This window comes from Lagenorhynchus albirostris, chromosome 20 (assembly GCF_949774975.1).
Source record: "Lagenorhynchus albirostris chromosome 20, mLagAlb1.1, whole genome shotgun sequence".
Classification (NCBI taxonomy): domain Eukaryota; kingdom Metazoa; phylum Chordata; class Mammalia; order Artiodactyla; family Delphinidae; genus Lagenorhynchus; species Lagenorhynchus albirostris.
The window spans coordinates 4,958,174-4,977,334 of record NC_083114.1 but is presented as its reverse complement, the minus strand read 5'-3'; the positions used below and the strand labels follow the sequence as shown (position 1 = coordinate 4,977,334).

Below are 19,161 nucleotides of genomic sequence, written 5' to 3'. Positions count from 1 at the left end.
TTTGTTTATTTTTGGCTGCGTTGGGTCTTCGTTGCTGCGCGCAGGCTTTCTCTAGTTGCGGCGAGCGGGGGCTACTCTTTGTTGCAGCGTGCGGGCTTCTCATTGCTGTGGCTTCTCTTGTTGCGGAGCACGGGCTCTGGGCATGAAGGCTTAAGTAGCTGTGGCTTGCGGGCTCTAGAGCACAGGCTGAGTAGTTGTGGCGCATGGGCTTAGTTGCTCCGTGGCATGTGGGATCTTCCCGGACCGGGGCACGAACCCGTGTCCGCTGCATCGGCAGGCGGATTCTTAACCACTGCGCCACCAGGAAAGCTCCAGTTTACCTCTCTTAAAAGGAAACTGGGGCTTCCCTGGTGGCGCAGTGGTTGAGAGTCCGCCTGCCGATGCAGGGGACACGGGTTCGTGCCCCGGTCCGGGAAGATCCCACATGCCGCGGAGCGGCTGGGCCCGTGAGCCATGGCCACTGAGCCTGCGCGTCCGGAGCCTGTGCTCCGCGACGGGAGAGGCCACAACAGTGAGAGGCCCGCGTACATCAAAAAAAAAAAAAGAAAGGAAACTGCAATTTATACTCCCACCACTAATAAACAGAATTGGACATTTCACTTTATCTTTCTCTGTAATGTATGTTTTTCCTGTTTTCAGTTTTTGCCCGTTCAGTGAGGGAAAAAAAGCTATCCCTATGTTATTGTAATTTTAATTTCCCAGGATGTTAGTGGTCCTCAGTATATCTTTGTGTTTTTATTGGGCATTCTTCCTATATTTTTAGACCTTCTTAGTTTGTCAAATTGTCTATGTGTATTGGCAGTCGGACCAGTATTTCTATTGTTTTTAATAGCAATTTGTGTAAGTTCTCTGTATAATTAGAGATATTAAACTTCCTTCTATCTGCTGTGCTGCAGATACTTTTTCCAGTCTGCCGTTGTCTTTTGATTTTTGTTTATAGTGATGTCTGCCATTAAGCACTTGATCATATACCTGTATTTCCTTTGTATGGGAGAAGACCCCAGGTGGTCCATCAGGCACCTTCCACCTCAAGGTTAAGAAATTTTTCTTCTTTAATTTTGTTTTAATGTCTTTAATGCATCTTATACACCTATTTTGTGCGTGTTAATATACCCGAAATTTATGTTTGTATGTGGCGTGCAGGAGAGATTTGGGTGTTTTCCCCCATATGAAGAGGTAATTCATTCATTAGATAAGCCACCTCTCCCCCTGAAGTGAAATCCTATCATCTGACTCCTCAGCTTTATTTCTGGGCTCTGTATTCCATTCATCTGCTTGTCTGTTCCTGGGATAATACTGTGCAATGTCTCTTTTAATGACTTCATAGCAATTATAATATTCAATACCTCCCACCCTCTTTCATAGCTATCTTGTCTGGTCTGTGGCCTCTGTTTCATCATATGAACTGTAGGATGATCACATCCAGTGGATAAAACCACGCCTTGTGCTCTCAGCAGCTTTGCTTGTGTGCGGAGCCGATCCCCTTCAGAGCAGGCACTGATGTTTTCTCTAAAGTTCTCTTCTGACTCCTCTTTTATTTCTACTTCATTGGCTGCCAGCTGTTCTAAACATCCCCTGTGGTCCTCCTCCCTTCCCTTTCTGGGTTGCCCTAATTGGGTCACTTCCCCTTCTAGCTTCATGGCTTTGTATTCTCTCAGCTGGATCTCCTACACTGTGGCAGCCCAGCAAAAGGAAAGTTTGTGGGCTGGAGGTGAGCAAGGTGGCAGCCTGGTTTCCCTGTGTTTAGGCACAGCGAGGCCCAAGCAGAGCTCCCCAGACCTTTAGACCCAGAGAGCTTTGTTTTTTGGTTTTTTTAAAATTTTTATTGGAGTGTAGTTGCTTTACAGTGTTGTGTTAGTTTCTACTGTACAGCAAAGCAAATCAGCTATACGTATACATAGATACATATAGCTTTTTTGGATTTCCTTCCCATTTAGGTCACTGCAGAGTATTGAGTAGAGTTGCCTGTGCTGTACAGTAGGTTTTCATTCATTTTCTATTTTATACGTAGTATCAATAGTGTATATATGTCAATCCCCATCTCCCAGTTCATCCCACTCTCCCCTCCCCCTTGGTATTAGAACTCTTGTTCTCTACATCGGTGTCTCTATTTCTGCTTTGCAAGTAAGATCATCTGTATCATTTTTTTAGATTCCACATATATGTGTTAATATACGATATTTGTCTTTAGACCCAGAGAACTTTAGATCCAGGAAAACCAAGTCAAGGTGGGTTCCATAAGACGGAACCTGCTGGTACCTGGGGCAGGTGGGCAGGTGCAGCGTTTCTTTTTTATTCCTTCTTAGAATTTCCATGTCTCTACTTACATGATCCTTCTGTTCTTGTATGCTGCCTTCTTTTTCCATGAAAGCCCTTAGCATGTTAATCATATTTTTAAAAGTTCCTAGCCTGATAACTCCGACATTCTTGACACATCTGACTCTGGTTCTCATGCTTGTTCAGTTTCTCCAGGCTGTGTTTTTGCCTTTTAGTATGCCTTGCAAGTTTTATCGAAAGGTGGACACAATGTGTACTGGGTAAAGGGAACTGAGGTAAGTAGGCCGTTAGTGATGTAGTAGTCAGGTGTGGGAGCTGGGGAAGCATTCTGTAGTCCTGTGATTAGGATGAACAGGGAGATGGGGTTGAACCGGGTTCCATCCCTGGTTGAGGAACTAAGATCCCACAAGCCCCACGGCGCGGCCAAAAAAAAAAAAAAAAAAAAAGTTTCTCCTAAGGGTAGGTCTTGCTAAGAGTAGAATGCTCTAAAACATTTCAAAATGGTACCTTTCCTCTTCCCCTTGGCAAAAGCCAAAGAGGGTTTTTCTCTGATGTTCACTGTGAGAACTTAACTCAGCAAACGTGTGAGGGCTCCCCCGTTCCCTGGAGTTTTTAATTCTCAGACTTGCCACCCTGAGCCTTCTGCGGTTTGTCAATTACAGTTCAGGGTTTCCTGAAACTACGGAGGTTTCTGCTCCCGGATTCCTTCTCCAGTAAGTTGTGATTCTCGTATTCACCTGTCTGCCTCTCTGGTTTGGGGGCAGTGGTTTGCCCTGTACCCTCACTTCTCTGATGGATCTGAAACGAGTTGTTGGTTTTTTAGTTTTTTGCAGCTCTTTACGTTTGTTAGGACTGAGCTTCTACGTGCCAGATAGGAAACCCGAAGTCAGCGGGAAAAATCAAGGTTTCACTTTTTACCAAGAAAAAGTACTTAAGAGACAAGTATTTATAAATATCTTGGGGATTTTCTTTAACAACAGAAATATCTAAAATCCTACCGTAACATTTTGTAATATAGGGTAATTATAAAATATTACTAAGGAAATCAAAGAAGGCTTTATAATACTGAGAGGTGTTTTTAGATGAGAAGAGTTAATACTATACAAATTGAATTTCCCAAAATTATTTTGATCACAAGTGTAGTATTTTGATTGTGGTAAATTGCAATAAATGTTTCAAAGGGTAGTAAAAGGTTTCTAAAGTTATGGTGGGAGAATCATTGGAGCTTTGAATTATTATCTCCTAAAATGTATTATAGAATTACATAGTTAAAAACAGGTACTATTTAAAAAATAAAAACATCGGTGGGAAAAAAAAAGGCCTGCCAGCCAGAAGAAAATCCAAAATCCAAGTGAGCTACCAAGCAGTCTGATCCCATTTTTGGTAAACCAGGCAATCGTATGACTGATTAAAGTAAGCACAAAATGGGCAAATGTCAGTATTTATAGTGCTTATCTCTGCACGGTTATCTCTGTGTGGTGGGATTACAGGTGAATCTGTTTTTCTACTTCGTCTGTTTTTGAGTATGGATCCGTTGCAAAATCAGAAAACAAATGATTTTTTAAATACATAAAATTCTGGTGATTATTAATGGAAGGTTTTTTTCCCTTTATAAAGAAAATTCACTAATGATTTAGAGTAATGGGAATTTCTTTTTAAAAATATTCTATTGATATTTATGAATAAAATAAATTTAATTGATAACATGTATTAATAATTATAAATAATTTAGATTAATATTTATATTTAAATTTGGGGCCGTGCTGCGCAGCACGTGGACTTTCAGTTCCCCAACCGGGGATCGAACCCGGGCCCCCTGCATTGGAAGCACAGAGTCTTAACCATTGGACCACCAGGGAAGTCCCAATATTTATTTTATTTATTTAGATGAATAGAAATTTGATTTCAAGTTTCCACGTTTATTTCTCACTTGTGTGGCTTACTTGGAGTCTATATTGTTAACTTCCTAAGCCGGTAATGTGATCGTACCTTCAGAAAATCCTGTCGTGTTCCTGAGGGCGCGCACAGTTGGCCCGACTTCTCTAAGATCATCTGCTGAGTCGTTGAAGGTGATTTGATACGGCATTTAGTCCCTTCCGAGGCTCGCTTCCTTTCCTCTGTCTGCCGAGCCATTTTTCTCACTCCACCCTTTGTTTTTCCCTGACTTGAAATATCTCCCTTAGGCCTGTCAGGCTGGCGATGGATGTTTCCAGACCAAGGCTGCTGGGGGGACGGCAGACAAGGTTGAGTTCCAACAAAACCACTTTCTCTTGCACCTTTGACAGATTAGGCATTTATGGTAGGGACGCTCTGGTGGGAGGGAACCGAGGTGGGTGGTCCTAGAGCCCCTTGTATTCTTTGGGAAAGTTACCTTGAACTCTTGGTAGCTACTCGTCTGAAATTGGGATCTTGGTTCTATTGTCTTGTGTACAAGAATGCTGTAAGGATGTTTGCCTGTCAAGGATCCTGGAAAAGGAAGCAGATTACTCCTCCCATCCCCGTGCTCACTGAGAAGAGCTGAATCGGCAGCCGGAGAAGCTGCTGAGGTGGTTGCAGTCGGTGCAGAATGCTCTTCCTGAATCATGTAGTTGCCGCTTTAATTCCTTCAGCATCTGGGTCAGCTTTCTTGTGCTGTTTTTTTCCTCCTTTTTACTGAGATATAGCTGACATACAATATCGTGTTCGTTTCAGGTGTGCTACATGATTTGACATTTGCATGCATTATGGAATGATCACCACGATAAGTCTAGTAACAATCTGTCCCCATACAAAGTTATTGCAATATTATTGACCATCTCCCTTGTGCTGTATATTACATCCCGTGGCTTCTTTATTATGTAAGTGGAAGTTTGCACCTCCTAATCCCCCTCACCTATTTTCCCCACCCCCAACCCCTCCCCCTCACCTATTTTCCCCACCCCCAACCCCTCCCCCTCACCTATTTTCCCCACCCCCCAACCCCTCCCCCTCACCTGTTTTCCCCAACCCCCCCAACCCCTCCCCCTCACCTGTTTTCCCCACCCCCAACCCCTCCCCCTCACCTATTTTCCCCACCCCCCAACCCCTTCCCTTCTGGCAGCTACTGCTTGTTCTCTATGAGTCTGTTTTCGTTTTGTTTTGTTTTTTAGATTCGACCTATGAGATCATGCAGTATTTGTCTTTCTCTGTCTGACTTATTTCACTTAGCATAATGCCCGCTAGGTCTGTTCATTGTTACAAATGGCGAGATTTCATTCTTTTTTTATGGCTGGGTAGTATTCCGTTGTATATACACCACATCTTCTTTATCCATTGGTCTATCAGTGGACACTTAGGTTGCTTCTATATCTTGGCAATTGGAAATAGTGCTGCTATAAGCACTGGGGTGATATTTTCATGTTACTTCAGCTTGAACATTATAGACTCTTTTCTCCTTAACTAAGCATCTCTTCTGAAGATCTACCTCAGGGCTACCAAATAGGGAGGGATGTCAGAGATCACAGGACTTGGACACACAAGTTTAGAGATGTGACATGTCCAAAGATACGGTTATTGACAAAGTCTACGTCCGCTCAAGATGCACTTTTATCGCACCTTGCAGGAAGTGTTTCTGTGAAACAGACAACTGTCCTCCTTGGAGGGAACACTTTTCAGAACCAGACACAGCATTCAGCCATGGTTCTCGGTCCCATGGGAAACTCAGCGGTGGGGGACTGTTCACACTATGAGATTTGTGTGTGATGTTGGATGAGTCCAGGTTTTGCCAAGTTTGGAATCAGCAGTCCTTCCCCTGCCCACCTGTCTTACCCAGCGTCCCACGACTTGGTGTGTTTCTGTTTCTTTCCCATATGCTGGTGATCAACCAATCAGAACTGAGGATGAAGGAGAGCTAGGCAGGTAGCATCATCAAAGGGAAGAGACGGCAAGACGAGGAAAGCAGAAGCACAGTTTGTACCTGGCGGGGCTGCCTCAGACGGTGGCGCCTGCCACAGAGATGCAGGGAAGTAATTTGCGCATCACTCCCCCATACCAGCTCACCTAACTCTTGATGTAGCCCACGTGTTAAATAAACGCCCTGGGAAAACACTGGCTTAGGTGTTCTTTTCCCGCTTATTCATCCTCTAGAGCCGTGGTTGGGAAACGGGGGAATGTCCACAGGCAAAGTTTGTAATCTGTCAAGTATTAGGAAAAATGAGATCAACCACGGTTAAGGCTCTTTCGTCTGTGATGCTTAGACTCCCGCATGACCCACTCTCTATCTTGTGTTTTCCCCCCTACAGGACCAGCTGTCGGCTGACATGTACAGTTTTGTGGCCAAAGAAATTGACTATGCAAACTACTTTCAGATGGTAAGTTTCCAGAAAGGTGAGGCTGCTTGAAGTCTGTTTACAGGCATCACGGTGCGGACAGGGAGGAACGTCGGCCTCGAACCGAGGACCCCTAGATCGAGCACGTCCTGAGAACGGATGGGGCTTTGGCTGTTCTACCTGTGAATAAATCCTGCCTTCTAGTTCTCCTTGTATGGATTTCTCCAAAAGCCCAAGAATAAAATTCAGCTTCATCCATGAAGATGACTGCAACTCAGGGATCTATGGCAGTGGTTCTCAACCAGGGGTGATTCTGTCTTCTCTGCCAGCAGAGGTTTGGCCATGTCTAGAGACATTTGTGGCTGTCACCATTGAGGGGAGGTGTTACAGGCATCCAGGAGGTGGAGGTCAAATTTGTTGCTAAATATCCTGCAATACACAGGATGACTCTCACAACAGAGGATAATCCAGCCTCAGAATGTCAGCAGCGCCAAGGCTGAGAAACCTGAATCTATCATCAGTAAGGAACTTGGGAAGAAGAAGAAGAAAACCCCACCTGGCGCGTATTCATTTTTTAATCTAGATTTTTGCCCAAGACGGTGGCAAGTAGGTAAACGAGGATTGATACGGCCTGTTTGCCTGTCTTTCATTTGTGAGAGCAGATTTAGAGAGTAGAGAAACAGGGTCTGAGTCATCCATACTTGAATGATCGGGCCCAAATAATTAGGACCCTGTCTATTTACCAGGGAAAATACAAAGCAACTGGGGGAAAAAAAAAAAAAAAACTTGAGAAGAAAAAATACAAATGAAAAATCCAGTTAAGCTCACCTGCTTTTAAAGTTGGGAATGAAACTCAAATCTCAAAGCATCTCTTTATGGTCAAGGAAGTAACAGAAAAGGAGGGAAGGTAAAGGGAAGAAAGAGGAGGAGGAATTCTGAGAAGTTTAAATGTGTTGATAAGCGTGGGGCAGAGCTGTGGGCAGTCAGCACTCTCCCTGCGTGGGCATCAGTGGCTGAGAAGGCCAGAGTTTCTTCTGCCCTGAGAGAGAGCTGATAGGCACTTCTTCCAACTTGGAAAGTTTATTTTAAAATAGTGGGATTGGGCTTCCCTGGTGGCGCAGTGGTTAAGAATCGCCTGCTAATGCGGGGGACACAGGTTCGAGCCCTGGTCCGGGAAGATCCCACATGCCGTGGAGCGACTAAGCCCTTGAGCTGCAACTACTGAGCCTGCGCTCTAGAGCCTGCGAGCCACAACTACTGAAGCCCACGTGCCTAGAGCCCGTGCTCCGCAACAAGAGAAGCCACCGCAATGAGAAGCCCACGCACCACAACGAAGAGTAGCCCCCGCTCGCCGCAACTGGAGAAAGCCCGCGCACAGTAATTTTCAAGTATATTCCATCAGTTTTATTTGCGAAGATAATATTTCATTTTAGAGTTTCTGAAACGAATGACATTCTTGACATTCCAAGCATTATTAGCTTACCTGATTGCCATGTGGGTACCATTTATTGCAACATTCTGATTTTTTAAAAATTCCCTTTTCGTCTTCCTTGGGGATCACAGAAGCTACTCTTCACACCAGACTTCTCAGCAGAGTGACTCCCACCTTTTCCCTCACACATGCGCAATTTTTTTGGGAGGAGGAGGAGGTAGAGATTCAGAAAATAAATGAAGTGACTGTTGTTCACAGGTTTTCCTCTGCTCTTATCACCATTTCAGCAGCTTTTTTAGTAGTGAGATGGGCACAGTAGAACATCTTGAAGGACTTTGCTCTTTGGCCTGCATCACGATAACCAAAGCAGTTTTACCTCCCGAGACACTTGAAGAGGATTGTGGAGCAAGCACGTGTTTTCCAACCAGTTGTATCTTGAACTGTTCTGGCAGAAATCGAGATATATAGAGGCTCGTGGCATTTAGCGCCATCTCACAGGCACACGGATTTCTGAATGTGTTCTCCATTTGTAGTCCTTCATTGTTGCACCTCTTCGGTGCTTTTACCGGGAGAACTGGGGGTGGGGTGCTCACTAGGTGGGGTGACGGTGAGGGCAGGCTCAGCCCTGGGGTGTCCTGTCTTCCCCCCCAATTCCCCTGCTTTCCAGACTTCCATGTGTGGTCACTTCCCTGCCGCAGAGGCTAAGGAGACACATGCCCCTCATCGCGGGTGGATGGAGGAGAGAGCAGGGCACCCCAATGGCGCGGCAGCCTGTGCTCCCCACCCTTCAGCAAAGGGTAATGCTCACTCTTGTGTTTCCTCAGCTCATAGAAGTGCAGGCCGAGTACCACAGGAAGTCGCTGACGCTCCTGCAGGCCGTGTTGCCTCAGATAAAAGCACAGCAGGGTGAGTGCAGACCTTGCCGGGACCGGGGAGGCTGGGGAGCCTGCTTCCCAGAGAAGCCTGGTGCCCTGTGCTTGGCTCACCTGCTGCACCCCGAGCAGTGCCACGTTTAGATGAGCCCCAGGACCTCCCCTAGCAGATGCCTTGCCCCAGCGGCAGTGAAGCCAAGCACACTCACACACACTGCCCCACGGGGATGAGTCGGGTGTGCATGGGCATGCGTGGAGGTGCGTGGGTGACAGGAAGCCCGCCGGCTCTGCTCACATGGGCTGGCCTTCCATTCCACCCACTCCCCCCATCATCCCCCAAAACCCCAAGAATGGAGACTTAGCTGGGCTCCGTGTCTTTGGTAGACTTAGGAGAATCTGTGTGAGCAGAGGAAGGGAAGATGCCCACATGGGTGACCTCCACTGACCCCTTTCGCTGACCCCTCTCTTGCTCCACTCCCCCCGACAGAGGCCTGGGTGGAGAAACCTTCCTTCGGGAAGCCCCTGGAGGAGCACCTCCTGATCAGCGGCCGGGAGATTGCCTTCCCTATCGAGGCGTGTGTGACGATGCTGCTGGAGTGTGGGATGCAGGAAGAGGTGGGTCTGGGCACAGCCGAGCTCTGCCTTGAGCAGGTCTCCTCGTCCGTGAGATGGAGCCTCTGGGGTCTCCTTCTCTGTTACCGTCCTCGTCCAACCCCACAAACCCAAACCCATGAAGACGCGGTACAGCTGCCCTTCCTGAAACCGGTCCTGCTTTCTGTCATGAGCCTTCGCTCTCCGGGGACAGTGGTGGATTGCGGGAAATGATACCACTGGCCCTGAGGATCTTACAGCCCGGCTCTGGCCCTTCTTTCTGCATTTTTAACCTGGTTGGGGCATTTTCCTCCCCCTCCTCCCCCTCCTCCCCCCTCCCCTCCCCCTCCCCCTCCCCCTCCTCCCCCCTCCTCCCCTCCCCCTCCTCCCCTCCCCCTCCTCCCCTCCCCCTCCTCCCCTCCCCCTCCTCCCCTCCCCCTCCTCCCCTCCCCCCTCCCCCTCCTCCCCTCCCCCTCCCCCTCCTCCCCTCCTCCCCCTCCCCCCTCCCCCCTCCTCCCCTCCTCCCCCTCCCCCTCCTCCCCTCCTCCCCTCCTCCCCTCCTCCCCTCCTCCCCCCTCCCCCTCCTCCCCTCCTCCTCCCCCTCCCCTTCCTTCCCCCTCTGATCCTCCACCTCCTCTTTCTCTAATTGAAAAAATAGACCTTTTAACATTTTTGATCATAACCTTTTTATAGAGATCCTGAAAATATGATTGATACAGACATTAGAAAGCATTTCGTATGAGCCACATGTAAAGAGACGTTGGTGACTTTTGTTTTTCTTGTTGTGTAAATGTTTTCCTGGGAGTTAGACCTCATCTTTGGCTTCTTATACAGGCAATTTAAAAATCATTACTCCATCTTCATTTAATCTGGTCAGCCAATCAGTATTTATTTAGGGTATTTATTACTGAGCAAAATATAAAAGAGTGAGATGGGGGCTTATGAATTTATGAGGGGAGAGGAGTCTAGCATCTGTCACATAAACCTGATTCATTCAAAACAGTCAGTAAGCACTCTAAGTATCACTAGGTCCGGGGGCAGAGAGGGAGTGGGCAGAAGGGGAGGAAGCTGACGAACGATGAAGCTGTATGTCTGCTGCCCCCTGTAAGCCAGGTGTGTTTTAGATTCAGCTATTAGGAAGGGATGGGAATAAATGGGTTTTTTACCCCATTTTAAGTGCCAGGCATTTTCATGTATATTACCAGTGAAAAGATGATAAGGTCTCTTCAGCCCCTGAGGGATGGTTTCATGGAGGGAGGTGAACTTGGCTTACTCTTTCCCCATCATTTGTTTGTAATTATGGAAAAACTGAAAGACAAGAGAAGATACTGCACCTCATCATCTGCCTTATGGTCAGTCAGGTCCATCTCTACCTTCACCTTCCGCCCCAGCCCCTGGCTGGACGTTTTGAAGCCTATCCCAGACATTCTGTCATTGCATCCGCAGGACTTCAGTGTGTGTGTCTCTGAAAGATAAGGAATGTTTCTAAATGTAACTGTGCAGTATTATTCTATAAAAAAGTGAAAAGAATTTATTGCTGCCTTCACATGCCGACTCAGTGTGAACAGGGTCTGGAAGATCAGGTCCTCCGACTTCTCCCGTGTTGTCTCCTGACTCTCCCACCTGCTCTTTCCGGACCTTTCTGCCTCTCGCCAGGCCTCACTCTCACTTGCGTTGTCCGCCCCACCCTCCAGCTTTGCTTCAGCTCTTCTTTAATAACAAGTAGGCTCAGGTTGCCCCAAGCCTAGAAAAATCTCTTCTCTCAACCCAACCACAGCCTCATATTCCTTCCCTTGCACTTTGGTTTTGTGTTTTATGCTACCCAATTTCTTTTTTAAAATTTTTTATTTTACTTATTTTTTATTGAAGTATCATTGATTTATACCATGTTGTGTTAGTTTCAAGTGTACAGCAAAGTTCAGTTATCCGTATATATTTTTCATATTCTTTTCCATTATGATTTACTGCAGGATATTGAATATAGTCCCCTGTGCTATATAGTAGACCTTGTTGTTTATCTCTTTTATGTATTGTAGTTTGTATCTGCTAATCCCCAACTCCTAGTTTATCCCTCCCCCACCCCCGTTCCTCTTTGGTAACCATAGTTTGTTTTCTAAGTCTGTGAGTCTGTTTCTGTTTTGTAAATAAGTTCATTTGTATCATTTTTTTAGATTCCACATATAAGTGATATCCTGTGATATTTGTCTTTCTCTGTCTGACTTACTTCGCTTAGAACGATAGTCTCTAGGTCCATCCATGTTGCTGCGAATGGCATTGTTTTCATTCTTTTTTTATGGCTGAGTAGTATTCCATTGTATATATAGACCACAACTTCTTTATCCACGCATCTGTTGATGGACATTTAGGTTGCTTCCATGTCTTGGCTGTTGTGAATAGTGGTGCTATGAACATAGGGGGTCATGTATCTTTGTTAGTTAGGGTTTTCTCTGGATATGTGCCCAGGACTGGCATTGCTGGATCATATGACAACTCTATTTTGAGTTTTTTAAGGAACCTCCATCCTGTTCTCCGTAGTGGCTTGTGCTACCCAGTTTCTTAAAGTAGCTCTCATCATCTGTTGCTCCTGCATCCTCACCACCACTCACTCACTCACTCCTCTTCTTTTTTGGGTCCCTTCTGCCCCCATAACTGGGCTGAAGCTGTGCTCAGTGGTCCCCAGGGATCCCCACTGCTACTTCCCATGACTTAGTTCAGCCGCCTTGGCCATCACTGCCTGTGAAGTTGCTAACATAGTCGTCCTTGAAACCAGCTCTTCCCTGGACTCCTGGCTCCCCCCCGCCCCTGCCGGCAGCATCAGGGCAGCAGCGGGGGGAATCTGCACCACCCGGCCCTGCCCTCTGCTCGCTCTGATCTCTGCTGCGGTGCTATCACCCTCTCTGAGAGCTTCACCTGACCTTAGTGAGGACTCAGGGTTCTCGTCCTCCCGTGGGCTCCACTCCTGAGTTTTCTGCCATGTCCTCAACATTTCCATGCAGATTGTCCTCTCACGCCCCCAAAACTGGACTCATGAGCTATTTTAACAAGCCTCCCACCCCTGCACCCCCGATGTTTGTCACTGCATGAAGCAGCCCTCTCAGTGACACCATCAGAAATCTAAAAGCTTCTCTTTGAAAACTCTGCCGCCTTCGCTTTGACTCCGCCCATCACCGGGTGTGGTTGCCCTCCCCAGGGCCGTGGCGTGGTTGACAAGGGTCTCGCCCGCACCTTCGATGCACGTGCAGCCTGCTTTGGGGCTGTAGCAGCCTTACGTATGCACTGGTCCAAACGTGCTCACGAGACTTCCTCACGGGGATGCCGTAGAGCTTTGGACATCGATTTATCTGACATACCCTATCCTGAGAAGGGGGCTAGCAGTCTTAGCAGGCAGAAAACTCAGTGTTCCGGATGAGGCATGTTTTCTTCTGAAGGAACTTGGAAATCTGAGTGGCCATAAACAGTTAAAGGAGCAAGGGGGGTCCTGCCAGCGTCTCAGTGTCTGGGCTGCATCATAGAATTCAGGAGCTGAGCAGGTGAAACGAACCAATGGGTCTTCCACCCGCGTCTACCTTCCCCGTGACTTGGGGGCTCCCCTCCAACTCTGACCTACTCGTGTCTCCCCTTCCACACGCCCCTGGCTTCCTTCTCCCTTTATACGGCAGTAGCTCGCTTTTGCAGCGGTTCACGTGGAAGAGGTGACAATGACTCAAAAGTAACTTTAAGAATAAAACGTGAAGGGGCTGCAGGAGGCAGAGGTGTTGCTCCCTTGTAACCACCCCCAGTCTGCCCATCCCCTGAGGGCATGGCCTTGATGAGTTCCTCAAGGTGTAGCCCTGTGCCTCCTGAGATACGCAGACACAAAGACATATACACACGCAAAGACACACACACACAAAGACAGACACAAAGACACGGACACACACGCAAAGACACAGACACACACAGAGACACACAAGGACACAAAGAAACAGACACACACACAAAGACACAGACACACACAGACACACAAAGAAACAGACACACAAAGACACAGACACACAAAGACACAGACACACAGACACAGACACAAAGACACAGACACAAAGACACAGACACACAAAGACACAGACAAACACACACAAAGACACGGACACACAAAGACACAGACACACAAAGACACAAAGACATAGACACACAAAGACACAGACACAGACACAGACACACAAAGACACAGATACACACAAAGACACAGACACACACAAAGACACAGACACACAGACACACACAAAGACACAGACACACACACAAAAACACAGACACAAAGACACACACACACAAAGACACAGACACAAAGACACAGACACACACAGAGACACAGGTGCACACACACACTGTAGACCTTTGTGCATGCATCCACGTCCTAGACCTCCAGCTCTGACCAGGTCTCAGTCAAAGTTTTCTCCAAAATATATCCTTGTTTTTAAATTGAAGTATAGTTGCTGTACAATATTATATAAATTACATGTATACAATATAGTGATTCACAATTTTTAAAGGTTATACTCCATTTATAGTCTTTATAAAATATGGGCTGTATGCCCTGTGTTGTACAGTATATCCTTGTAGCTTATTTTGTACCTAATAGCTTGTACCTCTCAATCCTCTACGCCTATATTGGCCCTCCCCATTAGTAACTACTAGTTTGTTCTCTGTATGTGTTGAGTCTGCTTCTTTTTTGTTATCTTCACTAGTTTGTTGTATTTTTTAGATCCCACATATAAGTGATATCATATAGTATTTGTCTTTCTCTGTCTGACTTATTTCACTTAGCATCATACCCTCCAAGTCCATCTATGTTGCTGCAAATGACACAGTTTCATTCCTTTTTACAGCTGAGTAATATTCTGTTGTATATATACACCGCATCTTCTTTATCCATTCATCTGTTGATGGACGCTTAGTTTGCTTCCCTGTCTTGGCAATTGTAAAGAACGCTGCTGTGGACATGGGGGTGCATGTATCTTTTCAAATTAGTGTTTTTGTTTTTCCAAAATGTATCTTAAATACACAAGAACAGGAAGTCAAAGTGCCCAGGGTTCATTTATCCAACAAATGCGTACTGAACCAGAACGCTGGGTCACCCCGTACTAGGCGCTGGGGACACAGCTGTGGGCGAGGCTTGGGTCCTGCCGCTCCAATATTGATAAACGGTGACGAGAAGAAGGCACCTAGCTGATCATGGAGGAACAGGGTGGGTAGACTGCCTGTCAGGTTTTTAATTAATTAATTAAATTTATTTATTTATTTATTTATTAGTTGGCTGTGTTGGGTCTCTGTTGCTGTGCGTGGGCTTTCTCTACTGCGTTGAGCGGGGGCTACTCTTTGTTGTGGTGTGTGGGCTTCTCGTTGTGGTGGCTTCTCTCTGTTGCGGAGCACGGGCTCTAGGCGCGTGGGCTTCAGTAGTTGTGGCTCATGGGCTCAGTAGTTGTGGCTCGCGGGCTCTAGAGCGCAGGCTCAGTAGTTGTGGCGCACGGGCTTAGCTGCTCTGCGGCATGTGGGATCCTCCCGGACCAGGGCTCGAACCCGTGTGCCCTGCATTGGCAGGCAGATTCCTAACCACTGGGCCACCAGGGAAACCCCTGCCTGTCCGTTTTGCTTTTGTGCCTTGGAGGTTCAGGCTGCCCTGTGACCCCCTGTCCTGTCGCAGGGCCTCTTCCGAGTAGCCCCATCTGCCTCCAAGCTGAAGAAGCTGAAGGCTGCCCTGGACTGCTGCGTGGTGGACGTGCAGGAGTGCTCAGCAGATCCCCACGCCATTGCAGGTGGGCCTCGCAACCGGGGGGGCTCCGGGGGAGGGGTGGGCGTGGAGGGTGTGCGGCCACGTGTCGGGGCCACTCGAGCCACGGGCTTCCCAGCATGCTCCAGGCATGTCCACTCAGGACCCCGCTTGAGCCCTGGTGGCTGTGGCCCTTGAAGGGAGGCCTTCCCATCCCCCACGTGCCAGGGGAAGGGGCGAGGGTGGGAAACATGAGGGGGGAGGCCAGTGTGGTCACCAGCCCAGGGCCCACGGCCGCACCAGAGCCTCGGATCCGGTCACGCGGCAGCCACCGTGTGACCTTGTCACGTGGGTCGGGGAACCGTCCCCAGACGTGGCCCCCGTGATGGCGCTGGCTGGTAGCATGTGTCTCTGCCGTGTCCCAGTGGCTCACGGACCATATGGTGTTCATGTCCAGGAGCTTTGAAATCTTACCTCCGGGAGCTGCCAGAACCTCTGATGACTTTTGAGCTCTACGATGAGTGGATCCAGGCTTCTAAGTGAGTACAGCACGTTTCGGGGTGTCTTCTGGGTTGTGGTTTATTTGGGAGTCTTTATGGAAATTGTGAAAGCATGCCACCTGGGATCCAGCGAACCCCTTTCTTGGTATGTGTCACGGGGAAAGGCTTGTACGTGTGCCCGGGGAAGTGTGTACCAGGGTGTTGGTCGTGCGGTCACCTTGAATAGCAGAAGGGAATGACCGAATAAAATACGGTATAGCTACACTCTCACGTGCCCAGCGGCACTTCGAAAAACGGGTAGAGCTATTCCTGCTCACGTGTAGAGGTCCGAAGATTTAATTTTGAGTGAACTGAAGTTACCAAGAACCCACAGGATAGTCTGTTGTTTTAAAAAGAAGAAATACAAAAAACACACTCAAAACGATACAATTTTAGGAGTGCCTCTATAAATGTGTAACTGCATGAAAGAAGGTTCTGGAAAGGCTCACACTGGCAGGTGGGGATGATTCCTTCCGGAGAAAAGAGCAGGACAAGGGAGTGGTGACAGGGGTCTTTACCCTCATCTGTAATAGGTAAAAAATATTAACAATAACTAACATCAAAATACAATGTCCGGGCAGTGGACACCATCCCCACTTTCCTGAAGGTGAGCCTGGAGGGGGGGCCTCAGCAGGGAGGTGGCAGGAAGGAGGCCCAGACCCTGGTCGTGCATTGGGAAGGTGGGGTATGGAGATCGGGGGGGCTGGTGCTCAGCAGGTGACGCCCCAGCCATGTCACCTGTGTAGCTCCGAAGCGTGGGATTCCTTGCTTCCTCACTTGATTCGTGGTTAGTATTGTATTATGTATTTTCTTCGGCCCTCAGTAAGAGCTGACTTCAGTACATGCTACTGTTTGGAGGAATCAGTGTTTACTGAGTAAATGGACACGGCTAGGGAGGACACAGGAGAACGGGCACCAGAGAGAGGCTGGGAGAGATGAGGGTGGAGATGGTCCAGGAGAAAAAGATACAGGAGGGAGAGGAACATCTCATGGGAGGACTGAGCTCGGTGCCCATGAAAGGATGACTCCTGGGGGTCTCTAATCATGGGGTTTAGTAGTGAAAAGCAGCCAGCTGAGCTGCTCCAACAGGATGCTGGAGTGCGTGTGTGCTTCCGTAAGAACGGGGGCTGCAGGAGAACCCAGCTGACCTGGAAGTGAAGCCAGGCTGGCGTGTGCAGAGCTAGAAAAAGCCCGCTCCAGTTACCGTGCACACCTCTGTTTTTTTATCCAAGGTAGAATAGAGGTGATGCATTTTAAAAGGCTGGCTGACTGCCTGGTATTCCTGCATCTCATGGTGGAAAGTGAGTTTTAGAGCCCACGGGGATCCTAATAATCACAGGTGATGCCATTTGTTGAGTGTTTATTAGAGGCTTGTCATCGTTCTAAGCTCGTTATATGTTTTTAACTCATCTGATTTTCACAACAACCCTATGAAGGCGGTTGTGCTGTCTTCCCTATTTTATAGATAAGGAAGTCGAGTCACAGAGCAGGTGTTCATGGCAGGTTACTTGCCGTCTGATAAGTGACAGGACGAGGATGTGAGTCCAAGGAGTCCGGCTCCGGAGCCCACGTGCTTCACGGCGCTCCACGCCTCTCTAGAATGACGCGGGGGTCCTGGGCACGACGATGAGTGAGGACATATCTTTTGTTGGACGCTGCCCCTTTTATTTGCTGAATGTGTGGGTGGTCTTGATGACTCCAAGCTGGAGGAGGAGAGGGCAGCCGGCTGCTTCGGATCAGAGAGAGACCGTTCCCGATGATTTACAAAGCTGGGCTCCATTAGGAAATAGGGGTGAGCGGATGCCTCGAAGAGCTCAGGTCTTGGAACCAAGGGAAAGCAAAGGCTTCTTTCTGCCCCTGGAGGAGATGCATGTTGTGCGTGAAGATTCTGGGCATGGTGGTGGCGGCGGCCACCCCGAGGCCACAGTCTCTAACGAAGGTAATTTTGCCCAGGACAGCCACCTTCAACCCTCTGTGTGCATCAGTCTCCTGCAAAGCTTTAAAAGATACCTAGGTTCAATGCCTGGACCTCCTTTTCAGAGACTCTGGTGTCATTTTCTTTGTTTCAAAGCTCCCAAGGCTACTGGGTTGATAACCATTGACCTTTGGTGAAGCTGAATGTCACCAGAGAGCCGCACTCACCCTCACGGGGGATTGGCCTTCAGGGAAGCTCTGCCTCTGGCCGGGCCGTCCAGAAGTCGGGGCGGGGACTGGCGGGAGACAGCAGGAGCAGTAGTGAGGGATCTGCCAGGCGAGGTGGCCTGGGACTTGTCTGGTCACGTGTGCTGAGCGTTTCCGTGCAGGAAGCACGGAGCAGCCCAGAGGCTGAGCCAGGCCTACCAGAGGCGGCAGGAAGGCCCGAGGCTCCCGTCACTCCCAGGCTTTCTCCCTCTTCGTGCTGGACATCCCCTCCCACGCGACCGTTCCCCCGAAACCTTTGCCTGGTGGGCTCCTTCGGACTCTTTGGGCCCGTCTTCCTGGCACCCAGTCGTCAAGCAGCTGGCAGTCAGGTTCCGTCCCATCCCCTGTGTTCTTTCTCTGTGGAGAACTGATCTGCGGGTTCGAGGCTGTGTTTGTGTAGCTGGTTAGGTTGTGAGCTGGGCTGGTGGGGCAGGGCGGGGGAGGCAACGGTCTCCTCTGATTCCCAGCCCTTGGGACACTGCCTGGCACACGGGAGACCCTCGGTACGTGGGTGCTGATTTTTATTGAAGGGGAGGTCTTGGCAGAATCTGCCCTTCCAAGGGCTGAGGAGTGGAAAAGGGAGATGTTCTTGCCTGGGTCAGGATGGGAGGGAGGACTTCTGGGGACCCAGCGACGGCCACTGCCCTGCCTTGGGCCCCGGGTCAAGGGGTCAGAGCTGGGCCTCCCTGTTGGCATTTGCTTTTTAGTTTTTCTCGAGAAAAGGTTCTTTGAACATAAGGCCTTCCTAACCGTGTCAGCCTTGATGTAGGTTTTCATGAAAAGTAAATTAAAAAATGTAGTCCTATAAGTAATTTCTTTTAATCCTTACAGGGTTTATCAATAAAGAAACCTTCAGAGCAAATCTTTTTGTAGAGTAGAGAATCCTTTGGTCATGGAAATTATCCATCTCTGAGTTATGTCTTCAAGGGTCAGATGTCCTTATGTCTGTATGAGTTCATGTAATTTACTTGTTCAGAAGGTGTTTATTGAGCATCTATTATGTGCCAGATGACAAGACACTTAATGTGCATTAACTGATACCCGTGGAACAGGCCAGTCAGCTACCACCGTGGTGTGAAAGTGGGGTTGACCTGTTTCTGGTGTCCTGTTGCTGTGACAGAATCGCCCTCCTGATGACACCACAGCCCCGCCCACTCCAGAGGCCAGGTGTCTGGCCTCTGCCCTCCTCCCTCACCTGCTGCCCCGGCACCCATTCACCTGGGCCATGTGACCT

At 48.4% G+C, this 19,161-nt stretch overlaps 1 protein-coding gene and 1 non-coding gene across 2 annotated transcripts in view; one reads left to right on the top strand and one right to left on the bottom strand.

Moving 5' to 3' along the window:
* The window catches only part of ARHGAP44 (Rho GTPase activating protein 44), a 142,386-nt gene that overhangs the window by 100,200 nt on the left and 23,025 nt on the right, over positions 1 to 19,161 (top strand). Inside the window, exons 8-12 of the mRNA XM_060135668.1 lie at positions 6,537 to 6,605; positions 8,820 to 8,901; positions 9,355 to 9,482; positions 15,142 to 15,253; positions 15,665 to 15,746. Of these exons, the coding sequence (XP_059991651.1) occupies positions 6,537 to 6,605; positions 8,820 to 8,901; positions 9,355 to 9,482; positions 15,142 to 15,253; positions 15,665 to 15,746 (473 nt within the window). The remainder of the gene's footprint in view (positions 1 to 6,536; positions 6,606 to 8,819; positions 8,902 to 9,354; positions 9,483 to 15,141; positions 15,254 to 15,664; positions 15,747 to 19,161) is intronic.
* Positions 4,064 to 4,136, bottom strand: TRNAG-UCC (transfer RNA glycine (anticodon UCC)). The gene has a single exon. It is a non-coding gene; the product is annotated as a tRNA-Gly (tRNA).